General features: G+C 42.6%; 1 protein-coding gene across 1 annotated transcript in view; it reads left to right on the top strand.

Moving 5' to 3' along the window:
- Positions 1 to 701: 701 nt before the first annotated feature.
- LGR4 (leucine rich repeat containing G protein-coupled receptor 4) overlaps positions 702 to 25,414 on the top strand; it is a 97,840-nt gene continuing 73,127 nt past the window's right edge. The window contains exon 1 of the mRNA XM_036860345.1: positions 702 to 1,384. Within this exon, the coding sequence (XP_036716240.1) occupies positions 1,200 to 1,384 (185 nt within the window). The 5' untranslated portion in view covers positions 702 to 1,199. The remainder of the gene's footprint in view (positions 1,385 to 25,414) is intronic.

Raw genomic sequence — 25,414 nt, 5'->3', positions numbered from 1 at the left:
AACAAGATTCCTGTGTTCTAGGATTTTAAAGTAGATGAGAAAGCGATCTGAGTTGTGGTCGCCAAAACTCCGTATGGTGGATGGCTAATTGCTAAGACTTAGCTATCAAGTGCATATCAAGGTACGTATAAAGATGTCAGTTGAAGTGAGAGGCGCTTGGGGGGTGGGGGGGTACACTGTTTTAATTTAGTATATAGCTAAAGCTCAAATATTTATGTCAGATTAAGAGAAACTTTTACTCTCCTCTTCAAAATCTTTCTTCCATTTGCACAGCTCCCAAAGTCTTCGCCATTTGGAACAGTGGAGAGTCATTTGAAACTTAACTGAATGCTGGAGGCAAGTTCTACTTTTCAGGTCATCCAATTTAGGAGATCCAATTTCTGCAGAGAGAAGACGACGAGTGGGGGAGGGAAAACCCAGATTCTAAGTCTTCGGATGCTTCCACCTTCGATCCACAACCTGCCACGCAAATCGAGCCAAGGCAGGGATTTTTGCCGCGAACCACCACCATCACCACCACCTTGTCACTCACGCCCGATTAACACGCCCCTCTGGTCCCACTCTCGGCCAATGGCGGCTCATCTCTTTGCATAGTAATGAGCTCGAGACCTCCCCCGGCCAATGGCGCTCCAGGAGACGGGTTAGTTTTGCATGTACCTAAGTGATTTGCATAACCCAGCGGCTGGGGGCTTGGGAACCCGAGCGTGCAACCCTAGAAGGGAAAAGGACGGGAGGAGATTGAGCCGCGGCCGCGAGAGAGCGAGAAAGAGCCCGGGTGTTTGTGCGAGAGCCGGGCGGGGGACTGTGGCGAGGGGCCGGCATGGCTGAAGGCTGCGCTTCGCAACCTTGAAGAGCGGCTGCGGCGGGAGGCCGGGGACCGGGAGGCGGGTGCGATGGCAGAGTGCGGCCCCTGCAGCTGCGCCCGGCCCGGCAGGCTGGCCTGAGCCGCCGGAGGAACGGGGCTGCCTCTGCGCTTCCATGGAGCAGCGGGTAGGGCGAAACTCCGGAGCGCCGCGTCCCTGCGCTGCTGCTGCCGCGGGCTGTTGAAGGGGCCGAGCCCCCGCGACTGCAGAGAGGAGAGCCCCCGGCCCAGCCCGCAGGCCTGCCGCCCGGGGCGGCGGGGGGCGTCGGAGGGCGCCAGAGGCGCGCCGAAGGAGCGGCGCCGCGGGAGAGGCCGGCCGCTGGAGGCGGCCGCAGCAATGCCGGGCCCGCTGGGGCTGCTCTGCTTCCTCGCCCTGGGGCTGCGCGGCTCGGCCGAGCCCAGCGGCGCGGCGCCGCCTCTCTGCGCGGCGCCCTGCAGCTGCGACGGCGACCGTCGGGTGGACTGCTCCGGGAAGGGGCTGACGGCCGTGCCCGAGGGGCTCAGCGCCTTCACCCAAGCGCTGTGAGTGCGGTCGGAGGGGGCGCCGGAGGGGGTTCCGGGGGGCGGAGCCAGTGGCAGATCCCACTCCATCCCCAGTGTCCCGAGGAGTGGGGCGCCGTCACCTCCTTGGCACCCGCTCCAGCGCCGCGAGCTTTACATGCTTTGCCAGTCCGGGTCCGAGACCCGTGTAGCTCTTTTTCCCAGACTTTTCGGGCACGATCACCACCCCCCTCCCCCAACTCCCAAGTGCATGTGGGGCCGAGGAGGAAGGAGGAATCTGGAAACGCTTGCCCCTGGCAGCCTTTTCACGCGACTTTCTCTTCTCCCGCGGGCGCCTGCTCAGCTGGCAAGAGTTTTGCTGGCGGCAGGGTTGAGGGCAGCTAGAACTTGGCCTGAGTCTGAGACCGAGGCAATTTTCATGGGGAAGCACCTGGAGCCTCCTTGGGTTCCAGCATGTGGGGAGAAGAAAACACCTGTACCGCAGTCGGGGCGAATGGCCTCCCCATTTGGCCCTGTCCGGGGGGGGAGGGGGGGGAGCGACCTGGCACCTCAGTCCAGTTCCACTCCGGACTCAGCAGCAAACGCCTGGGGTTCTGGAGCTCGCAGGGAAACTGGGCGAAAACAACGGAGAAGGGAGGGGGGGAAATTGCAGGTTTCTCTGGGTGAAATACTTTTAACCAACAAGGCCTTTTAAAGAAGGAATGCTGACCTGAAGTACAGGATATTGGAAGAAAATGAAAGTTCCAGAGCATAAGCTCTGCCTGTCCCAAAAGGTAGCAGTTTTCTGCTGTTCCTTAACCAGTAGAACTTTTCTTTAGAGCTGCCTGAGGTTGGGAAAGTCACTCAGATGGTTCTGACTTCCAAAACCCCACTCCACCAACCGGGACGGAGAGCTTTAGACATTCGCTTTAGAAACGAAGACTCTGAAATAGGTGTTGGCTGTGGTGTTGGCAGATGGCACCAGTAGAGAAAGAATGGGGTAATTGCGTGCAGGGTTTGCTGTATGCTTCTGTCCTGCCTTGCTGTGCTGTGTGGCCAGATTAAATCAAGGGCAGTGAAAGAACTGTTTGAGAGAGGAAGGGATTCTGAGAGGCCTTGGGTAAAGGGAATTTCCTTTTACCTTACAGCTGCTGAGAGGGACCTCTTAGAAATAGACAGTGTGAAAGGAATAACAGACCCCGTGAAGAGATCCTTTCTGTGCAGGCCAGAGCGGTGCTGTTTCCAGGTGGCTGGTGGGAGGTGTTCTGCTTGCCCTCTGCCAGTGGGGTTTTTTTGAGTCTTGTGGCCAGTTGCCTTGGACCTGTCTTATTCTTTGACACCAGCCCCCTTCCCTTTTTTTTTTTTCCCCTTGTCTCAGGTTTTAGTTACACATTTGAAGTCATTTTCCTTCAGTATGGTGAAATTTAACTTTTCAGTAAAAAAAAAAAGTTAACTTTGCAGTGAGGAGCAATTTGCCCACAAAGGTACCTTACGTGGGTAAGTTTGGGTGGGAGTGGGGAGAAGTAAGGGAAAGAAGACTGGGTAGAGGGGAAGGGGCTGTATTTTTTCCCCAAGACCTCTTCATACTTTTAGGGAATTCATTCAGGAGAGGTGGCTTTCCCTGAAACCTCTTTCAGGTCCCAGAGAGAAAAGCATACTTTTACTATTTTGACCAGTTGAAAAGACCTTGTTTAGCAGATTCCTTGAGTTTTAATGTGTAGACTTGCCCTATAAGGAAGAGGGCTGTTTTCCATTAGTACCTAAAAACCACAAAGAAATTTTTATTTTTATGAGAGCACGCTCCTTGCTGTAGAGCATCAGGCATCTTTCTTTAGAATTCACCAAAGGTAGTGAAATGCTATATTCTCAACCTTGAGCCCTACATAAGTGACTGTTCATGGCTTGGGAAACAGATAAATAATTGGCACCAGTCCAGATCAGATTGCCTAAACTAGCATCATCACAGCACTTTCTGAGCTGTGGTGGTGGACAAATGTGTTATATTTTCTTTTTCCCTTTGTGACCTGTAGAGTAGTTGTACCTCCTGATAACTTCTTATTTCACTTGAACACTCTTCATTTCACCCTTAAAAGTATATGTTATATGACGAGCCCTTGTAAAGGGCATTTCAAGGGCAATATATTTGCATTTTGGGAAACCAGTGATCTCAAAAGCCACGTTGAAGAGGGGCGGGTGCTGTGATCTGCCCACTCCAGTTGATCTTATAAGACACCTTGGAATCACCCAAGGTCTCTTTGCAAGTACTTCTGATTTGCTGTCCCATCACAGCTTTGGTGAAACACAGGTACACACCAAGGAACTGGATCCATGGTTCCCAAACTTTGATTCACTGATTTCTAATTTCTGGAGCATGGACACCAAGGCCTATTTAGTTATACATAAAATGATAATCACAAAAATAGAAGTCAAAAAGATGAGACTATTAATCGAAGTTATTTTCTTGTCATTCCTCAATGGTGTCTTACCTTCACCTCACTCAGGTGTGTACACATCCCACAATGGGACTCCTCGTTGACAGAGCAGGGATTTTATTTTACTCAACTTGAGTCCAGAGTCCGGTACAAAGGAAGCACTTAATGTTTCAGTGAATAAATAAGGACTTAAGGCCACACTGAGGGGCAGGATTGGGGCTTGGAATTCAGCCCTCATTCCCACGCAGGATTGCCAAACTCTGCATTCTCAGCATTAGCTTTTTGTCCAGATCTGAGAAGGCCCCAGAGAGAGGATACCTGCTTTTCTCCTTTAGGCTCGTTTAAAACTTGTTCAGCCTAACAGTGTCCTATTTCCTGCTGAAAGCTGCTTTATCTGAGTCTGGGGGCAGAGTCAGATGTAATCCTCAGTGTTGTTGAGGGATTCCCCTGTTCCACAGCGTTTGCTGCACCTGTAGTGCTTATTTATATTTTGCAGCGGCAGTTCCCGATCCTGTGTCACAGTGCACTGGCTTGTCACATTTCACCCTGAGGTGTTTTAAAGGAAGTACTCTGACTAGTATTAAAATTCTGAAGTGTATTTTTAATCAGAAGGGTTCAAGTTTATTCCTCTATTAGAGCTAATAAGGTCCCTCTTAATCACCTGCGTTCCAAGATTCTTGATTGAGAGAGAAAGGGATGAAGTCGTGGTGGTGGGGAGGGGATAGAGAACGTGTGTCCTCTGGTTTGTGTGTTACTGTCACAAAATTTGAGACGGGGGTCACAAATTTCCACATCCTAGGTTATGTCTGGTGCATAGTTTTAGGATTATAAAGGCTGTTTCTGTGGCTTTGTGGAGAGGGTGGTAGGTCTGAGCCCTTGGTGGTAGTCCTCACCATGCCCCTGAGTAATTGTGTGGCCTTGGGCGAGTCATTCTACCTTTTTTTTTTTTTTTTTGGTGACAGTTTCTTCATTGGAAAAATGAAGTCATTGGATTCACTAGATTCTATTTAAGGCTGCTTGTAGCTTCCAGACATTCTATATAAGATTTTATAATTCTTACACAGTTTTAAGATGGCAAGGTGACGATAGCGATCGGCTGCTCTCGTGAAAAGATCCCAGAAGTATCTGAATATCCGTCTGGTTGAAGTTGCACAAGCCTATTTATTGCCACTCACTTGGAGGAGGAGTTCTTTGTGTTTAGAAGTGTGTGTTAGGAAATTTGCCATGGAGACTTGTTACAGAATGCATGACTAGCTAAGGCTCTTTGCTGGGGTAGAATAGCCCCGCTTGTTTCCTGTTGGTATGGCTTCACACTTGGAAAATAAAATCACTCTGTTTCAGTAATTTGGATACTGTACAAAAAGTTACTCAACGTCCTCACTTCCATATAATTAGTCATAATCTCTGCAGCCTTCACAGTGTATCTTGTACATGGGCAGGTTAGCAAGCTTTCTATATAGAACTGATGGTTACCTGAGGGGCTTTGAAGGGTTTTAAAAAATAATCTGTTGCTTTTTCTTCTTTGGGAAGCATCATCTCAGATTCTTCCCTAAGGTGTACTTTTTTTCACGACTCCAAGCACCTTTCTTTTAATAGTATTATTTGAAAGTATTTTCTTATGTTTCCTCCAATGTCAGTTGTATTCCCTGGCAGGTCAGTAATCAGTGGCTAAATGTTTATACCTTTTTTGATGGTCGAGTTTTGATATTTTGATGTCTAAGTTACTGTCTGTAAATTTCACTGTTAGCTTATTTTCTGCGGTGTGTCTTTCTAGAGGAGTATTTGTGTTACCAGGGAACTTTGTTCTAAACAAGGCCAATATATGAACATCTTTAAGTACAGGTCGTTTATTTTACAGACTAGTGAACTGCTGGGTTCTCTTTAAACACGAGAGGAAAGAGCATTCTGCTGGGAATATGGAGAGCTGGTTTCCAGATCTGTCAATAAATCACACGAGTGACCTTGAGGTGGTGACACACTTAACCCTTCAGGGCCTTGGCTGCTTCACCTGAGAACAAGGAAGTAAACAACTCTTACTGCCAAAAGTTTTCTTTCTATTTAATTTGATTTTTTTTCCATACGTTTGTCCGATCCTCTCTGTTGTGTTAAGTATAGTATAGGTGTCTCAATCCTGAAATCCCTCCCCGACCCAGGAAACTTCCCCAATTGTCCACCTCTACTGGAATGTATCCATGGACTGGGGAACCTGCCTCAGAAGGCAGCAATGTGCTGGGTGTGGTCTGAGCTCTACCCAGGATTTAAACCAGGGATTCTCATTCGAGGCTCCTGAAGGCTTGTGGTAACCACTAATATTTTATGATTTTCAGTCCAGCTAAATGCTAATAGCAGTTATGGTATCACAAGCATTTAATGTCCAGGCACTTGGCTCTTACGTTAGAATCTTAAGGTAACACTTGACAACTTAATCTCTTAGGGAAGATCAAAGTTCTGTACTAGTAGGTGGATCCAGGCAAGTTTGGGCGTTTTCTTGGCCTCTGTCAGGTTATCTCTCAAATTCTTATTTTAGTCATCTTTATAATGGCGGAAAGCACTGACAGCCTGCAAGTTTGGCTTTTGGTCTTTGGTCTCCTTGGTTGTGCTTATCCTTTTATTTCCATTTTTCTTGTCAAGAAATAATGGATATTGGTGACTAATGGCTCTCATTGCTTTGAATCTCTCTGAATCTGTGTAGACTATCAAGCAAGTGAAGTTGTAAGAATCCTTTAGTGACTCACTGAAATTTTTCTAAGACCATTTCCCACTTTTTCTCTGTAAAAAAGATAGAAGTTTCCGTAAAAGCACAATATTTATCAGTATACCTGTGTTACAAGTTAAACCCTGCCCGATGTGCCTTAAACTCTGACAAACGTAACTGATGTAACTTGATCAGACAGCTTTGATTTTCATTTTTTTTAAATGAGAGTTCATGGTTTTGTCTTTAGAAATGTATTATCTAGCTTGCTCTTTAACTGCCTCCTGAAGCCTTCAAGTGTTTGGCAACGCCCAAAGCTTGTTTTCCTGTATATACAAGAACATGGATAACTTTGTCCCCAATTTTGTTCAGTGAAGTGCAGTTTTTTGAAAGATTCGTTGAGGATAATAAAATGCTTTAGTTTTAAATTCTATCAGTGAAGAAAAAAAACTAGGGCATTTAGCAAATCAGTACTCTTACACAATGACTAATTTGTCTGCCTTTCTAGACATTTCTTTTGTGTCTCAAACACTTGATGAACAAACTGTAGGCCGGGTATCGGCTCTACTGTCTGAAATTGGGTGAGTTCAAAATTGAGTTTAGAAATGATTTTATAGTTCGTATACATTTAGTAACATCTCAACTTTCTAAAGACTTGAGCAAGTTACTACTCAAATACCCCCTTTAAATGGCAAGATGTAATTATGTAGTAGTATACTCTGGATTCACCCACCCATAGACAGATATTTGTTATTAAACTTTGTATATGGCTGGGACTATTTTTAGTAAGTTTCTTATAGTGTACAGAAGTATTCTGTGTCATGTACAGGCAGTTAAAACTCTGAATGGGTGGTTGTTTTTAGTCTCTAAAGCGTGTTTTGATACTGTTACATATTTTAATAGTCAAAAAAGCACACTAGCCAGGTCCCCCTCTGCCCCTGCAGTAAGTCTACAGCAAGAATTGTCATTTTGCATTTTGCATCTCTTATTTTAGATGCAAGTGACTGGGGTTCAGGAATGCCCATCTAAGAGTGTAGGCTTCAGAAATGAACATTTAAAAAATACATATTTTGGTAGTTCTCTTAGCTTTTCTGTAATGAAAGATCTTATGGGAAAAGCACTGAACCAACCCTCTGTGGCAACATGTTGGCCCATTAAGAATATAAGAATATCCTTGTAAGGAAATGTAAACCATAGATATTTTGGGAGGCAGCTGGGCCAAGACTGGGTATACGTTTAGATCCCGGGCTGGTCTGTTGTTTGTGCTAGTGAGAAAACATGTGTGGGGAAAGCATATTTAATATATTACAGGATATTTAATGACCCTTTATCCTTCATATTTGATTTGTATTTAAGTATTCTGAGTCAAGATAAGTAAAAAGTTATGTAAGCCCCTTGAGCTAGTTTTTTTTTTCCCCTCTATTTTTACACTAGGAGAATGCAGCCCCCCCCCTTTTTTTTAACGAAGTTTTAAATATAAAATTGACCATTACAAGAATGAAAATCTCAGTGCACACTGGCAACAGACTATTTTTACTCTTCAAATCAGATTTCAGAGCGTGGTATCCAGAAAAATCATGAGTTAGATTTTCCCTGTTCCCTGTACATTTTTAAAGTTTTCTCTGGGGGAATTTCCCCTCCCCGAGTAGAGTGACCTAACTTTGGCAGGGAGATGGCGCCTTTCCCTTGGCTCTGTGGGAAGCATGGCTGAGGAATGCACCTAGGATTACTTGGGATCCCACTTGCCCACTCCGCCCGGGCTCTGACTGCCCATGTGGAGCTCTCAGTATAAGCCGCAGCATAACTGAGTGCAAGTGGTGACATCCAGACTCCCCTGAAGAGCTTGATTAGAGCTGTTTGCCTAGGGAGGCAGATAGATGGCCATTAGAAGCCTCACTCTTATTCACGTTTCTTGTTGGGAAGTGCAGGGTAGGAGGTATGCTTCCAAGTTGGCAGTCTTCTCTCTAAAACTCTGGGGACCGGGCTATGATGCTGTTTAACTTCTGGTTTTTCCCATTTCCCTACAGGGTAAGCTTCATGCTAAGAGGCCCTTAGAGAAAACATACGACTAATATGGATAATACAAGAAGGGCTTGGCAGACTAGATTTTCTCAGGAGAGAGGAGACCTGTGGTTGCCACCACTGTGATCTACGTTGTCACCCTTCCCGTGTGTGTGGAAGCCATCTCAGGGAGCTTCTTTTTCTGCCTGAGGATCTCCAGAGAATCAGCACTATTCTCTCTCTTGAATACCTTACACCTTAAGAACTCTATCCCGAAGTCTAGCAACTCTTCTGGAGGTGAGGGGAGAGAAGGCAAATACTGTCGATTAACCTTTAGGTTTCTTAATGTTCTTGAAGACTGTTCACATGCTTCTCTGTTTTAGGTGCTAAATCCAGCTTTTGCATTTTCCGAACCTGATAATTGCCCCTTGGGTCCTCTTCAGGCTCTCCTTATCTCACATCAAGCATGTACAGAATTCTCATACAATTTGATCAGAGTTAAGAAAGGAGTGTTCAATGCATTTAACATTTTAGTATCATGTTTTAAAAGATTACACGTGGATTTGCTAACTGATACTTAGCAGTTTATCATAATCCCAGTTTTCATCCATTCTGTGCTACTGCTACTTCATCTCATTTGATTAGTGGGGTTTGTTTTAAAATCTTAATGTTTTCTAATCTTTGTAAGAAAGAAAATGTTTTCTAGTTGGCCTTCTGTTCTCTCCAAGGTCATTTTGAGTCCGTGGTGGTCGCATAATCCAGCTTTTTATGTCACTCTCTACTCTCCAGTCTTCTTTTTATGCGCCTATTTTTATGAACAGGACTTCAGAAGTTGTTTTATTTTTGAGAGTGCGGCACAAGGAATCAAGACCCCTGAGGTCCTAAATCTGTGCGCTTGAAGGTATCACTTAATCCCTTTGGACATTGTCTTTTCCATCTGCAAGAAGAGGTCACTTGACTTTATCTTCAAGGGTCACATGTAGGAAACTTTAGCATGACCTGTTTGAGTGACAGCAAGGACCCATTACGTTATGTTGTCATTTCTTTGGGGAGTGACTAAGCAATTGTCTATGTGTGTTATCCCTTTAAGTCACTTAGATTTTAAATTCTATACCCTATTTCTCTGGTTCTTTGAATGTATATCAGGTTTATAGGCTGTTGGAGACTTCACAGTGAGCCCTTGTGCTAATGGAAAAAAGGCTCTTCATGTGGTAGACTTTTCATTCAGAAAACCATAAAGATCCTGGTGGAGAAAGAGTAGTGCATATGTTTTTATCAAGATTCCTTCTTACAGGGCTTCCCTGGTGGCGCAGTGGTTGAGAATCTGCCTGCTAATGCAGGGGACACGGGTTCGAGCCCTGGTCTGGGAAGATCCCACATGCCGCAGAGCGGCTAGGCCCGTGAGCCACAACTACTGAGCCTGCGCGTCTGGAGCCTGTGCTCCCGCAACGAGAGGCCGCGATAGTGAGAGGCCCGCGCACCGCGATGAAGAGTGGCCCCCGCTTGCCACAACTAGAGAAAGCCCTTGCACAGAAACGAAGACCCAACACAGCCATAAATAAATAAATAAATAAATGAAATTAAAAAAAAAAAAAAATTCCTTCTTACAGGTGGTGCTACTCCCTTTCTAACAGGAAAGCCTAGTGGTGGGGAGTTACAGTTTCTCTAGAGGAGAGAGCTTGGAGGAAATCATGCTTTCTTGCCTTGGTCTCTGACTGGGCATTACTTCCCTGAGACGGCTGGTCAAGTTGAAGGACGCTCTCCTAATAGGGGAACGCATTGTTTCTCCTCACAGCAAACGGGCACGTGACCTTAGACAGTGTCAGTGTGAGCTTTAGATAATAATTTTCTACTTCCAGACTTTGGAACCCTGAGGATTTTCATGAAACAACGCTTAACTCTTTAAGAAGCCTCATGCCAGTGAGTGCCCAACGGTTTCTCGTCACTTTCCATGTTGGGGATGGATAAGATTAGCTCAGGTTTGACAATTTAGCTGAGTTCTTGTTTCTTCATATCACCTTGTTTCTAGCAATATTCAGATTATTGGAGAACTTTTTGTTTCAAGTACTTTAAAATGATATTTTACTGGTTATTGGATACCTGTGTATTTTCTTCACATTTGAGACCAATGCTTGTGTTTTGTGGATAAAGAAAAGCTTATTATCCTTGAAGTAACTTTAGAACTAAAATCCTTTCTTTAAAATCTTTCATATTTCTCAAAAGTTATATGACATTCTTGGTAAGCACAGTTAAACCTTTCTCAGAACCCTTAAAAACTTTTCTGGGTTTTGATTCAGCTCTGATTTGAAAATGAGTTGTAAATTCAGAGTAGCAGCTAACATATGCAAGAGTGCTCACGACCTATTTAGATTGGTTGAGTGTTTCAGATACAGTTGTGCATTTTCTACCCTGGGTCTCTTTCTTTAAAAAAAAAAAAAAAAATGTTTGAGATGTTTTTCCCATTACCATCTTGACATCTGCCCGGTTACACATGAATAGCTTGACCCAGTCCCTCAGCAGGGAGACTACCATGGCCTTGCTTTCAATAGCCATGTCACTGACAAAGAAAACATATGGAATATTTCATTCCTGCCCTTTGCAAACAGTCTGGGGCTGTGAGGGCATGCAGCAGAGGGCTTCATCCTTCATGGTAGGTTGGCAAGTTTGTGTGCTAACCACAGGCTCTGCTGTTAGCAATCAGACTGTGTTTTCCAAAGCCCTATTACATACTGTGGAAAGGAAATCTCGTGTTTTGGATAAGCCAGTTTCTAATATCAATTTGAATTAAGTTTGTATGACCTGCTTCCATGGTGGGGTTTCCTGCTTGATCAGTTATTTCACCAAAGGGAATTTGTGTGTGTGTGTGTGTGTGTGTGTGTGTGTGTGTGTGTGTTTGCAGGACGTTTTGAGGCTGTTCTCCCAGGTTTGATATGTGGCATGTGTTTGATGGATACACAAGTTGGGAACAAGGATGCTTGATTCCCGATAGAACGTACCTTGAGGACTGTCTGCCTTTATGTTTATCTTCCTGTCAGTCTGCAGAAGGAGGTCAGTTGATCATTCTCATGCTAGCCAAGCCCTGCCACATTGACCTTTAAGGCTTCTGTTGCGTAGCACCAGCTTCTACTGGGGACTTGGTTTCAGTTCAGCTAGCATTAACGGCTTTGCTTTGTGGCATCTGAATTCACAGTGTGGAGGCTTGTCAGCAGGTGTGGCAGGAGAGGGCCAAGGACGTGGAATAGAGGGGTAAATCAACTGCTGTTTTTCTTCAGGTCTTTTTCTGCGTTAAAGGAATTTGCCCTTGGCACCACCCTGGCTGAGGTGGCATTCCAGAAGGAGAAGGAAAAAAAAAAAACCCTATGACACCAAAGATAAGAAGATTCATGACTTTGGTGGAGGAAATAATGACATACATTTCATCAGGGTCCTTTCCAACCCTTAAGTTACCCTAGCCTGAATTTCTAGTTCTGTTGTTTCTCAGACATGTGGGCTGGTTTTGACAGGAGTAGATGATTGTTTAAAAAGGAAGTGAGCTCCTGTTTTGTCCCAGATATAGCCAAATATTTAAATGTATATATACATCTCATCTAGAAGGTATTTCTGATGGTTCTTGGTATCATTACTGAACATTCGCTGTAAAACAACATGCTAATAGACATTACTGCCTCTCACATTTTCTTATAAGAGTAACTCCTTTTGTAGTTCTTGATTATAGTAGATTTCCTTTAAATTTGGACAGTTACATTTTTAAAAGTTTGGGTTATACAGTTGTTCACGAATGAGCCTATTTGAGCCCCTCACTTTCTGTCAGTGACTCCATATGTGTATTCTAAAATAACTCGTATAATCTCCAATGCTCCATCTTCCTTCTTTGACTACTTAACTGACCTTTATAACTACTGATTCATAGGGAGAACTCCCCTAAACCTCTCAATCTTAAAAATTCACCCTTTTAAGTGTACAGTTTTGAAATGTGTATAGGAGTGTAACCACCACCATTGTCAAGATCTAGAACATTTCCATCACTCCCCCCTGTGCCCTTTGTAGTCAGCCTCTCTCCCCACCCTTGGCCCCTGGCAACTGATGATCTATGTTCTACCTTGGGTCTCTTATATTGTTTTGCATTTACCAGATTATCACATAAATGGAAAGTAACAGACTGTAGTCTTGTGCCTAGCTTCTTTTTTTTTTTTTTAATTTTATTTATTTATTTTTATTTATTTATGGCTGCGTTGGTTCTTCGTTTCTGTGCGAGGGCTTTCTCCATTTGCGGCAAGCGGGGGCGACTCCTCATCGCGGTGCGCGGGCCTCTCACCATCGTGGCCTCTCTTGCTGCGGAGCACAGGCTCCAGACGCGCAGGCTCAGTAATTGTGGCTCACGGGCCCAGTTGCTCCGCGGCATGTGGGATCCTCCCAGACCAGGGCTCGAGCCCGTGTCCCCTGCATTGGCAGGCAGACTCTCAACCACTGCGCCACCAAGGAAGCCCGCCTAGCTTCTTTTACTTATCATAATGCTTTTGAGATTCTACCATGTTGTTGTGTAGGTCAGTATGTAATATTCCTTTTTATTGCTGAGGAGTATAGCATTATATGGAGGTACCACAATTTGTTTATCTATTCCCCAGTTGAGGGACATCTGCCTTGTGTCCAGTTCTTGGCAGTTAACAAATAAGACCATTATAAATATTCATGTAGAAGTTTTTGTATGGACATAGCTTTTCATCTCACTTGTGTAAGTACCTAGAAGTGAGATCCTGGGCCATAGGGTAAGTCTATATTAATAAGAAAACATTGGTCTAGATTTTAGTGTCTTAGAGGCTTGATATCACTAATTACTTATAGCCTCAATATATTGTTAACATAGTATATATGTGGTATTCGCAGAAGCTGTTAAAAATTGATTGTTTAAATGTCTGTGCTTTTACAGGAGTAGAATTCTTAGCCTTTTAAAAAAAATTTGTTTATTTATATTTTATTTTTGGCTGCTTTGGGTCTTCCTTGCAGTGCGCGGGCTTCTCATTGTGGTGGCTTCTCTGGTTGCAGAGCACGGGCTCTAGGCGCGCAGGCTTCAGGAGTTGCAGTGCACAGGCTCAGTAGTTGTGGCGCATGGGCTTAGTTGTTATGCGGCATGTGGGATCTTCCTGGACCAGGGCTCAAACCCGTGTCCTCTGCGTTGGCAGGCGGATTCTTAACCACGGTGCCACCAGGGAAGTCCAGCCTTCTTCTTGATACCTGGCAGTTAACCATGATGCCTGAAGGACTCGTGTAGAAGTGATACCAATGTGGGGCATTTTGCTGACAGTGAAAAAACTTTGAATTGTTAGTGTATTTGTGTTTGGAAAGTCTGATTCAAAAAAATGGAAATTTGGTGAGGAATTGCTAGGCCTACTTGTGTGTTTGGCATGTTACACATGGCATGGTTTCCATTTTATAGCTAAGCAAACAAAGATTGGAAAGGTTTAGGTAACTTGTGATGACATCCCAGTTAGTGGGTGGTAGTTGGTGTTCGGTATTTGTTTGTCCATTCTGTAGTTAGCATGGAGAGTTGACAGTGTCAGAAGAGGATAAGGTTAAAGTGACAAATGAAATGGTGAGAAGCTACAGATTACTACAGGGAAAAAAATCAGAATTGAAAATAAAGCATCCCGAGAAAGCATACACATGTATCAGTACATGTGTACATACAGTGGGGTACTGTGACTTGATTTAGGAGTAACTTATGTTCAAAAATCAATTTACTGGGTAAAATTAAGTTATCTTTTATTTCTAGCAGAATTTTTTAAAAAGGTCTCTATGACTTGATCTCCTTGAAAGCTTTCACATCATTTTCTACGTTAATAGTGTTTTTCCGTGTCAGGAAAGTAAATATCAGTTGTGTGCCTTTTAGCTTGCTTTTTCTTTTCTGGAATTCCGTTGGATGGTATATGAGGATCAGATCCGTTAGCATACTCACTTTTTTGTTTCTTAAGGAGCAAATTTCTGAATGTGCTTTTTTAAACCAAAACACTGAAGTAAATTAAAAAGCAAAGTGTGCAGTATGATGGTTTCCATATAGTTGCCCCCTTTCACTCACTGGAATTTCCTGCTTCTCTTGTTGAAGATGTTTTTATAGGGAAGTCAGCATAAAAGTGAATCACCCATGAGCCTTTTTTTCCCCCCAAGGCATTTCATGGAGTCAACTTGGTATTAATTTAGCTGGTACTCTTCAGTTGACTTGAATACTGTGTTTTTGGATGGTGAGCTGATGTTTATTAAGCTGTTAATATTTTACAGACTGGATGGGTTCCTGTTTCAATCTATGTGCTCTTTCCTTTAGCAGCAGGGCTGTTCATGACTGAATCTGTGACCACAGTTTTGATTTTGAATGTACCAGCCCCATCATGGACAGTCATTTACCTGGTAACTCTACAGGTTGTCTTCTTCTGGAAGCATTTTGCTGTTTTATTTCACTTAAGTTGCATTCTTTATCATGAAGAGCTTCTTCATGGTCTGTCTTGCCATTCAGATAAACCATCATCATCATCTTGTTATGAACATAGATGCTAAAAATCATAAATGTCATTGAGTACCAGGTACTAGGTGAAGCGCCTTTGCATGCATTATCTATTTAATACTCCCATCAGCCCTCTAAAGCACATGCTTTTATTCTCCATTTTAGAGATGGAGAAACCCCAGGGGGTGAGGGCACACAGGTAATAAATGAGGTTTTGTGGATGGGGTGTTGGATCTTGTTTTTTCAGAGCAGGGTTCCTTGGTTGAGTGGGTTGTATGACAGTGTCCTTTAGTGCTCTTCCTAGATTCAGGCATTTATCTATCTTGTGTATGGTGGATATCATGAACTGCTTGTTTTATAGATGAGGAATTAGTTTTGGAGAGGTTAAATCTGTTTGTCCTCTGCTTGAAGTGTTCTCAGCTCCTTAGAATGTAGATTTGGACCCTTCTAAATCTTAAAGGTCTCTGGTGCAGTGGTACTAAAAGTTTTGTGTGTGGTATGGACCACGCATCAAAGAGGCTATATTTACAAACATGTCCCCAATAAGTATATAAATACATATATTTATATATAAATACACACATATATGTATATTTAAATATACATACATATATTTACAGGTACATGTTAAGAGACCTGATATCTATTTATTATTTGTTCAGCATTTCAACTACATAAATCATAACCAAATTTTTGCTAATATTTTTCCGACTTCCTCTCCTTTCTTAAAAGTTCACTTCTTTTATTTATTTATTTATTTATATTTTTGGCTGTGTTGGGTCTTCGTTTCTGTGCGAGGGCTTTCTCTAGTTGCGGCAAGTGGGGGCCACTCTTCATCACGGTGCGCGGGCCTCTCACTATCGCGGCCTCTCTTGTTGCGGAGCACAGGCTCCAGACGCGCAGGCTCAGTAATTGTGGCTCATGGGCCTAGTTGCTCCGCGGCATGTGGGATCCTCCCAGACCAGGACTCGAACCCGTGTCCCCTGCATTGGCAGGCGGATTCTCAACCACTGTGCCACCAGGGAAGCCCCAAAAGTTCACTTCTTTTAAGAACTGGTGGAAGACAGTTGATCTGGCTCACATTCTCCATTTAACATGGAAGAAATCCAGTTACATTTAGTTGTATGAGTTGCCCAGCACCATTGGTAGCCCTCCAGAGTATGTTGACAAAACAAAGCAGGAGGAAGCACATTATCAGAGTAGATGGTCCTTTCTTTGATTATGTAAACCTTTAATATTTGATGAGACTTTTGACTTGTGTTGCTTATGGCTTATGCTTGTCAGATGGTAAGATTTCCTACGCTTCTTCCTTGTCTATTGTCCAGTCTTTCAGGACCCAGTACTTTATTGAAATTGTATAATAGGAGGTAGTTAATTTGTAGAGGTGAATAAAAAGGTTTTGTGCAAATAATTTTATCAGTTCAAGCTATTTTCTGAGAGCTACTAATATTGGTATAATGGTTCATGGAATCAGTAGTCTTTCAACTCTAAAGTAATACTTATTGAGATAATAAGTCATTATTTTAAACGTTAATTTGTTCAACACATTTATTAAGTATTAAGAACTGTTCTTGGTGCTGGGGACACAGATAACTGATGATATCTTTTTAAAAAATAATTTAATTAATTAATTAATTAATTTTTTGGGCTGTGTTGGGTTTTTGTTGTTGTGTGCGGGCTTTTCTCTCTAGTTGTGGCAAGTGGGGACTACTCTTCGTTGTGGTGCACAGCCTTCTCATTGCAGTGGCTTCTCTTGTTGTGGAGCATGGGCTGTAGGCGCATGGGCTTTCAGTTGTTGTGGTGCACGGGCTCAGTAGTTGTGGCTCGCGGGCTCTAGAGCGCAGGCTCAGTAGTTGTGGCACACGGGCTTAGTTGCTCCAAGGAATGTGGGATCTTCCCGGACCACGGATCAAACCCCTGTTCCCTACTTTGACAGGCAGATTCTTAACGACTGTGCCACCAGGGAAGTCCCATCTGATGATATCTGACAGCGTCCCTGCCCTCATGTAACTTACCTGGCATGGGGTGCGGTAGGGGTGGTGGTAGACAGTAAAAAAATAAATACAATAAACATATAAGATCAGGTAATACTAAGTACTGTGGAGAAAAATAAAGCAGGATGAAGGGGGCTCACTATTTAAGTAGGGTTGTCAGGGAAGCCTTGAATCTTGGAGTGATTAAGGTAATTACCAATTAAGAGAATCAGTATCTCTTGGAGTATGAACCCATCTTAAGCAATGGCAAAGCAAGGTTTTAAAAGTTCCTCCCCACCCCATAATTATAATTTAGTTAAAACATAAAAAGTTGAAAATCCACATGCCATAATAAACTGGTATATCAGTACAGTGGCCTGCTACACAGCAGTAAGATAACCAACTATTGATACATGCAGCAGCATGGGTAACTCTCAAGGGTATTACGCTGGGTGAAAAAGCCAATCTCAAGAGGTTACATATAGGGGCTTCCCTGGTGGCGCAGTGGTTGAGAATCTGCCTGCCAATGCAGGGGACACGGGTTCGAGCCCTGGTCTGGGAAGATCCCACATGCCGCGGAGCAACTAAGCCCGTGCGCCACAATTACTGAGCCTGCGCATCTGAAGCCTATGCTCTGCAACGGGAGAGGCCGCGATAGTGAGAGGCCCGCGCACCGCGATGAAGAGTGGCCCCCACTTGCCACAACTAGAGAAAGCCCTCGCACAGAAACGAAGACCCAACACAGCCATAAATAAATAAATAAATGATTAATTTAAAAAAAAAAAAAAAAAAAGAGGTTACATGTGCTGGTGATTCCATTTAAAACACTCTAGACATGACAGAATTATAGTGATGGAGAACAGGTTAGTGGTTGCTAGGGTTAGAGATAGGAGGACAGTGAGACTCTAAAGAGGTAGCAGGAGGGAGTGATGGGGCAGTGATGGCAAAGAAAAGTCTGTTTTATTTCGTTTAGTTTTTGACAAAGTTGTAGTTGCACCTAGCGCCCTAAAACGAGGAATAGAGGTGAGAGCAGAGTTTTCCTTGAGAGTATTTTTTTATTTCACAAGCACAACATTACGGGAGGTTCTATTTCATTTTCCAAGTTTGTGGAATTGAAAGTGTCTATTTTCTGCAAGGAATTGAAAATACTCTGCCAGGAGGAATTGAAAGTATTCATTCTATCCAGGGCTTTGTTTCAAGTAGAGTAATATGCCCATGTTTTTGTTTTTTTTTTGTGGTGAGGGAGCAGTTCCTTATCCTGACTGCAGTGGTGATCATATGAATTCGTACGTGTGGTTTAAAAAAAAAGGAGTGCATATAAAACGTTGTGGAATCTGAGTAGGGTCTGTAGTTTAAGATAATAATGTTGTACCAAAGTAAATTTCCTGGTTTAGCTAATGTATTCTGGTCATGTTGGATGTTGCCATTGGGAAAGCTGGGTGAAGGATGCATAGGAACTCTGCACCATTTTTGCAACTTTTGCTGAGTCTTAAATTATTTCCAACAACAGCAACTACTACACCAGATCAGTTTAGAGTCTTGAGAAATCTTAGTAGAAATCTTACTCTTGGCCTCACTCCTGAAATATGACGAGGAAACTCTATTTCTGAGGTAAGATAATAACCTGAGGTTGCAAAGCCCAAGTCGAATCTAGACCTTTTAACTGTCAGGCCCACATTATTTTGCTCCCTTTAGAGCTTAACCAGTTTTATTTTTATTTTTTAATTTTTTTGGCCACGCTGCGCAGCATGCCGGATCTTAGTTCCCTAACCAGGGATTGAGCCTGTGCCCCCTGCAGTGGAAGCACAGAGTCCTAACCACTGGACCGCCAGGGAATTCCTAAACCAGTTTTTTAAAATTTAATTAAATTAATTAATTAATTTATTTTTGCCTGTGTTGGGTCTTCGTTGCTGCGCGCGGGCTTTCTCTAGTTGCGGTGAGCAGGGGCTACTCTTTTTTGTGGTGCGCGGGCTTCCCATTGTGGTGGCTTCTCTTGTTGTGGCTCACGGGCTCTAGAGCGCAGGCTCAGTAGTTGTGGCGCACGGGCTTAGTTGCTCCGCGGCATGTGGGATCTTCCCGGACCAGGGCTCGAACCCGTGTCCCCTGCATTGGCAGGCAGATTCTTAACCGCTGCACCACCAGGGAAGTCCCCCCTAAACCAGTTTTAACTGCTACTGAGCAGTTGTTGGAGATGATGTGTGTATCCTCCATGTTTCTCCCCGAATTTGTCTCCCCACATCCCACCTAGCTGTGTGTGTGTGTGTGTGTGTGTGTGTGTGTGTGTGTGTGAATTCTCTTCTATGCCCTGCGGCATAGAAAGTGTAATATATAAAGTAGGCGTTAGGTTTATCACTTAAATGGTTTTAGCCATATATTTGAATAAATCCCACATGCGTCTTCTTCATTACTGAGCACTTGGTCCAGTCTAAGTAGTATGGGGCATTGTGTTGGATCTCTGCCTGTGAATTAGTAGCTGAGTGGTGTTTTACTTCGGATGATTCAGTATATTTGCCTTAATTGCTGGATTAACCAATTTCTTGCCTCCCACCATAAGCACACACATTTGTATAAAGAGAGGATAAATGAATGAAGTTTTCAGGACTAATTTTTGTGGTATTTAAGCAACAATAGTTTAGATTACCCACAACCTTAATTTCCTTTCATGAGTCCTATAGATGGGCTTTGTCACCATTTACACTTGATTACTTCATTGTTAACCCCAGTGATGTGATTTAGCATGCAAAGGCTTAATTATTCCTTTCTGGCCTAGTGAGAAATTTCCTTCCAATAATTGCCTCCACTGCCCTTTAGCCTCTTAAGCATTGAGTTTGTTTGGAACAACACAGTTGCTCAGCAAGCAATTCCAAGCTCAGCAGTGCCTGGAGCTGTCTTTGGACCATAATTTATACCTTTGACATAGTGACTTAGGCCTCAGTTCTTGCGTGATGTGCCCAGTGGATGCTCTTCATCAGAGCAGTGGTGCGATGCATTTGTCTGAAGTTGCAGGCAGAGAAGTTCATGACTAGATGGTACTAAATAATTCTCGTACAGTCTCTCTTTTTCAAGTTAATATCTCCTAATTTTAATTGAACAATTATGCCAACTTCGAAAATAAGCTTAGACTCTTAAAAGCAAGTACTTTTACTTGAGTACTTTTAAGAAGTGTTTTTGTAAGGCAGTCGCATGTTGTCATAGTCAAAGTATAGAGATCATTATGTAACTGTCAAGATGAGGCTCAGACCTGGGGGATGCAACTGAGAGGCTTATGAGGGGCTGGCAAAGAGATGTCTTTGTTTCAGTTTGTTTAGTTTTTAAGAGAAGTTTAGTTGCATCTAGAGCCCTAAAGCATGGCATGGAGATGCGAGAAAAAGTTTCCATGAGAGTATTGTTTTTTAAAAATTTCACAGCCACAACATTGCAGGAAGTTCTGTTTCATTTCCCACGTGGAAGTTTGTGGAATTGAAAGTGTCTCTTTGCTCCGAGGAATTGAAAATATTCCACCAGGAGAAATTGAAAGTATGAATTCTACCCAGGGCTTTGTTTCAAGTAGAGTAATATGCCCATGCCTCCTATAGACGCTTTATAAGACCTAAACTGTTCAGTGTCATTTTGGTGGGGGCAGCATAGTTTCAGAACTTTCCTCCCCAGGCCCCTGTCACCCGTCTTCAAAATTCTATCCCTTCCCATTTCCTTAAACAATATTAACTGCTCCATTTCTCTCAGAAAATGTCTAGAATAACAGTGGCTTCATAGGGTCATTGGCTATTCTACAATAAAAATACTTGTAGGCCAGTCTGTTTTGGGTCAGGGTACACTCTTAGAAAATAGACTATCACATTTATCTCATTAGTTAAAGATGTTTTTAACGGAGGTGTTTTTTGTATCCATAAACAATTTCAATTTTCATGCTTACGAGACATTTTTGCCTTAAATGATCTGTTGTTAGGAGAACCAACTCATTTTGCTAACATAAGGAGTAAATCGAAGGAATACTTACTGAATAGCTAATAAAGCCGTTACAGTTGTTAAAGAATTGGTCAGGAAGCATGGCAGAAAATTGAAGCCCTCTCGCAATATGTGTTCTAGAATACTCTTGAGAGTTTAAAATAGTATAGACATTTGCCATTTGATTTCTGTAAGTAGCATCTCAAGTAACAGAATTTTGCTCATAAATATTTTCAAAATTTCATACAATGATTGAGATCGATTTCTACTAAACTTTAATTATCCTGAGAATATAATAAATTCAATACTATTCATTTTAAACTCTCAGGGATGCTTTAAGGATTCATTATATTTAAGTAGGGATTGATTATTGTACAGACAGACAGTAAATATCTGGACAGTGTTAAGATGCTGGACACCACTTGCTCTTAGATGAAGAAAATAAGACTTGACACAGTTTGATTTATTATTAGAGTTTAGGTAACTGATCGTCAGATATTGTCAACTAGGTGAGTTTCCCCCCTCCATTTGCATACCTCCATGGAAAAATAAGAAAAGCACCAAAATTTATCATGGTGTTTTGTTTTGTTTGAATTTGCAATATCCATGAGAGAGTGAGAGATGTTCGCTGGTGCTCTAACCTGGTGACAGAAGAGGGAAGAGGCAGTGTGCCCCTACCTGCCTGCAGGGGGCTTGCTCCAATGGCTGGTTTATGGAGTTAATTTCTATTCCTCAGTTATTACTCTCCTCTAAAGAGAATGGGATGCAGTAAATCTGCCTGACGTTGTCAAAGGCAAATATTTATTGGTAGCTTTCATGAATTTATTCACTCTCATGAAGTTAGTGTTTTATGACAAAAGAAACTGTGTCGTGGGCAAATGTGTAGCAAAATCATTTTGTTTCCATAACCTTCTTTTCAACTAGAGAACAACTAAAACACTGCATGATTTATTTTAATTTAACAATGGTTTTTAATTAGCAATGATTTCGTTAAAGTAGCTCTTCCTAGAATTGCAACATTTAAACAAGTGATTCTATACTTAACAGTAAAGTCTTTGAAAAGAGTGTAATGGAAACAATAATTTGGTATACATTTGTTCATGACCCAAATCTTTAAATTTCATTCCTAAGTAGTTTTGACTCTTCCAGGGCTCCAGAGAGCAATGACTCTTGTCATAGGACAAGCTGTGGCCCTGGATCCAGTGCACGTGCTATATTAGTATTAGCATGAGGATTCGTAAGAATTAGACTTCATTGAAGTATCTGAAATATAACATCCTTAAACTCTCTTACTTGCTGTTTCTTTAGCGAAATGAGACACATTGTTGTACATAAGTCTCTGAAATACTTTACGATGTAATATATGCACTGTTGAGAAAACTCGTATCAGGCAAATATATTGTGAAAGCATAACTTCAGCCATTAATACCACAGACATATATTTCCGGATGCCTCATGCTCAGAATTGCTTATAAGCTCCATGAGGGCAGGAATCAAATCTCACTTAGCATCGCTTTAGCTCTTCCCTTGCCTATATTTGTGCCTTGCACGTAACACACTCTTAAATGTTGAATACATTGAAAGACCTGGAAAGATTGCCTTTGGAAATTGACATTTTATTAGTAAATTAATATGCTTAGCAAAAGTTTATTCCATGAACATCGAGTGTGTGCCTCTTCTTCCAGCCATGCTCCTGTCTTCATGGGGGGAGGAGGGACGATAAGGATGACGTTTCCTGTTTTAACATTGATCAAGCTCCTACGTGTGCCAGGCATTGTGTGGAGAGCTTCACATCTGCAAGTTCACTTGATCATCACAGGAAATGTATAAGAAAGGTATTCTTTATCCCCATTTTAAGCTCAGAACACTGAGGCACAGAATGCTTAAGTAACATGTTCAAGGTCATATGTTAATAATCTCTAACCAGGATTTGAACCCAGCAGTCTTACTCCAGAGCTTGTGCCCTCCTCCTCTCTCCCACGCTGGCTCACAAGTGTCCACGGGTGATCTGGTTGGGTGGAGAAGACAGACATAAACACAAATAAAATACAGCGTGGGAGTGCCATCAGGAGGGATGAACAAAGGGCTGTGGGAGCAGAGAGGAAGGGAACTTGCTCTGCCTTGGGGAGCTGGGAGGCTTCGCAGCAGAGGTGACATTTGAGCTGGGTCATTTAGTCTTCTGCAGGGCAGCTGCCCGAGTTCTGCCCTGTTTGAAATAAGCACATTTACAAGAGAATAGTGGAGCACATTCTACTTGATGGATTGGATTGACAGTTTGGAAGTAACTCCCCAGAATGATGGCTTTGTTAGGTATTTGTTCTCCAAGAACCCTACCTGCCACTCCCCTTCAGTGAATTGTGGCAAGAAAGCTGTCACATTAAGCTGTCACTCAGGATATTTGTGAGAGGGGGAGGGAGGAACAAATTATGGGCAGGACAAGGTATTTTCAGAACAGTCTCCAACCCGGAAAGATTATATTTCAGAGCGTTTAAAAATGAACACAACGGCCTTTTTTAGGTTGTGCAAAAAGAAAATTGAATAATGAAAAGTTAATTAGGCTATGGAGATTTTAAAAAGCTAGACATTCTGATTCTTATCCACTATAATATGTGAAGCTTTGTTTAAAGCCAAGATAGGAAAAAAAAAAAAAAAGAGGCAGAGATGAATTATAGAACTGCACAAAGTTATTATCGAGATTGCTTAACTGTAAAAATGTTTTATCTTTTTCTCTGTGATTTTTAAGGAGTTTGTAAGAAGCAGTTTCAATTCCAATTTTTTGTCTCTTGTCTAGCTGTTCGCTTTAAGAATACCTCTTGAGTTTTGCTGTTTCTTTCAGTGTGTATATGTGAAGCTAAGGAAAGGTTTAGGAGCCCAATCTAGATCTTTCTAAATGAGGTCTGCTAACAGTTGTATTTCTGGAGAAATGGTTGCACAGCACTTCTGCTTCTGCTTTCTACCCACCCCCTTCTAAACAACCCCTCCTTCAGCCCCACTCCCCAAGCCTGCCATGCAAAGAACTTGCTTTGTTACTGATGATAATATTTAAGCTCTAAAATTTTAACAGTATTTCAGTTGCAAATAAATGGAAATTGTGTATTCTGTTTAATGTGTCTCAGAAAATCCCTGCTATTTTTTTTCTTTAAATACAAGAAAACAGGCGTGTAATGCCTCATTGAAAAAGGCCTGTAGGGGTGCTTTGTGCAGGTCTTAATTAAGGGCTTTGAAAGACCAAACAAAAGGAAAAAGGAAAATGCTACAGGGTTATTGTTATTCCACCCCATTGGCTCAGCTAGCTGACCATCCATTGGAGCATTTTGTCCATTTTGAAACTGAATGACACTTTTGTTCGTGATTAACAGAGGTGAAAGAAGCCAATTATTGGGCCGTCTTTTTCCATAGAGCAGCTGCTGTTAGATTTAACTGCAGGCAAATATGGCCTTTTACTACCACAAGGATGTTGTGATGACAGTTTATTTTTATAGAACTATGTGGTGGAAAACAAAATCTGTCTGACTCCTGTTATGAATATGCCCTGGAATTTATCATGGAAGGGTGATCTTCATGTTCTAGCTGTTCCACAGTTCTCTTTTTAAAAATCACATCTATGTGTGTGTGTGTATGTGTGTGTAATACATATATGTACTCATTTTTAAACAGCTTTGTAGGTATGAGATTCCAACATTAAAGTTATATAAGATATTTGTTAATACGTATATTTGTAAGCTGCTTTCAACTTTTCCCTATTTTAATTTTAATAACTCCTCACTCCTGCCCCACCCCCACCTCACCCCCCACCCCCACCCCCCGCTTGTTAAAGTTGCAGAGTAATTAGTGGAAGATGGAGTGGTGTCGCCTGGATCTCAAGCTATTTTGATACATAGGCTACTTAGGTGGGGCAAATGAGTCTCAGAGACCACCTACTCATTAGTGCAGACTTCCGGCCTCTCAGGCTTGCTGTAATAGGAATGTAACTTGGGAGGAATCTCCCATGAGCCTTGGTATTAAACTAACATGTAATAATGGGGTAGAGCTGGGGGAGGGGCACAGAGATCAGCTCTCAGGACCCACCCTCCTCCGATACATACACTCTTAGATGATGGGGCAGGAGGTGGGGCTTGGGGCACCAGGGTCAGCTGTGCTTTCCTTCAGTGAGACTTCAGGTCTTCATTTTTATCTGTTGAGGATCCTGGTGCAGTGGACAAGGCACCGTGTCCAGTCTACTTGGGCAAGTTTCTTAACCTTGCTGAGCCTCAGTTTATTCCTCTAGTTGGAGTTAATAATACCTGTCTCTCAGAGTAGTTGTGAGAATTAAATGAACTGAGCCTGTTATGTGTCTAACCCAGTGCCTGGCCCATAGGAAATGTGAAACTGAGCCCCCCTAAAGCTGAGTCCCCCTGCTGAGTTTAAGATTAACTTCTCTGTCCAAAACTTTGTGCCCTTTCTTGTCCCGGCCTTGTTCCCCTAAGAATTGAGGAGTATCAAAGAAAAGGGAGGATTGAAACTGAGCAGGACCCTGCGGGGCCTTCCTAGATACAA

This window comes from Balaenoptera musculus, chromosome 8 (assembly GCF_009873245.2).
Source record: "Balaenoptera musculus isolate JJ_BM4_2016_0621 chromosome 8, mBalMus1.pri.v3, whole genome shotgun sequence".
Taxonomy (NCBI): domain Eukaryota; kingdom Metazoa; phylum Chordata; class Mammalia; order Artiodactyla; family Balaenopteridae; genus Balaenoptera; species Balaenoptera musculus.
Note: the sequence above shows the minus strand (reverse complement) of the source record. Positions and strands in the feature narration are given on the sequence as shown.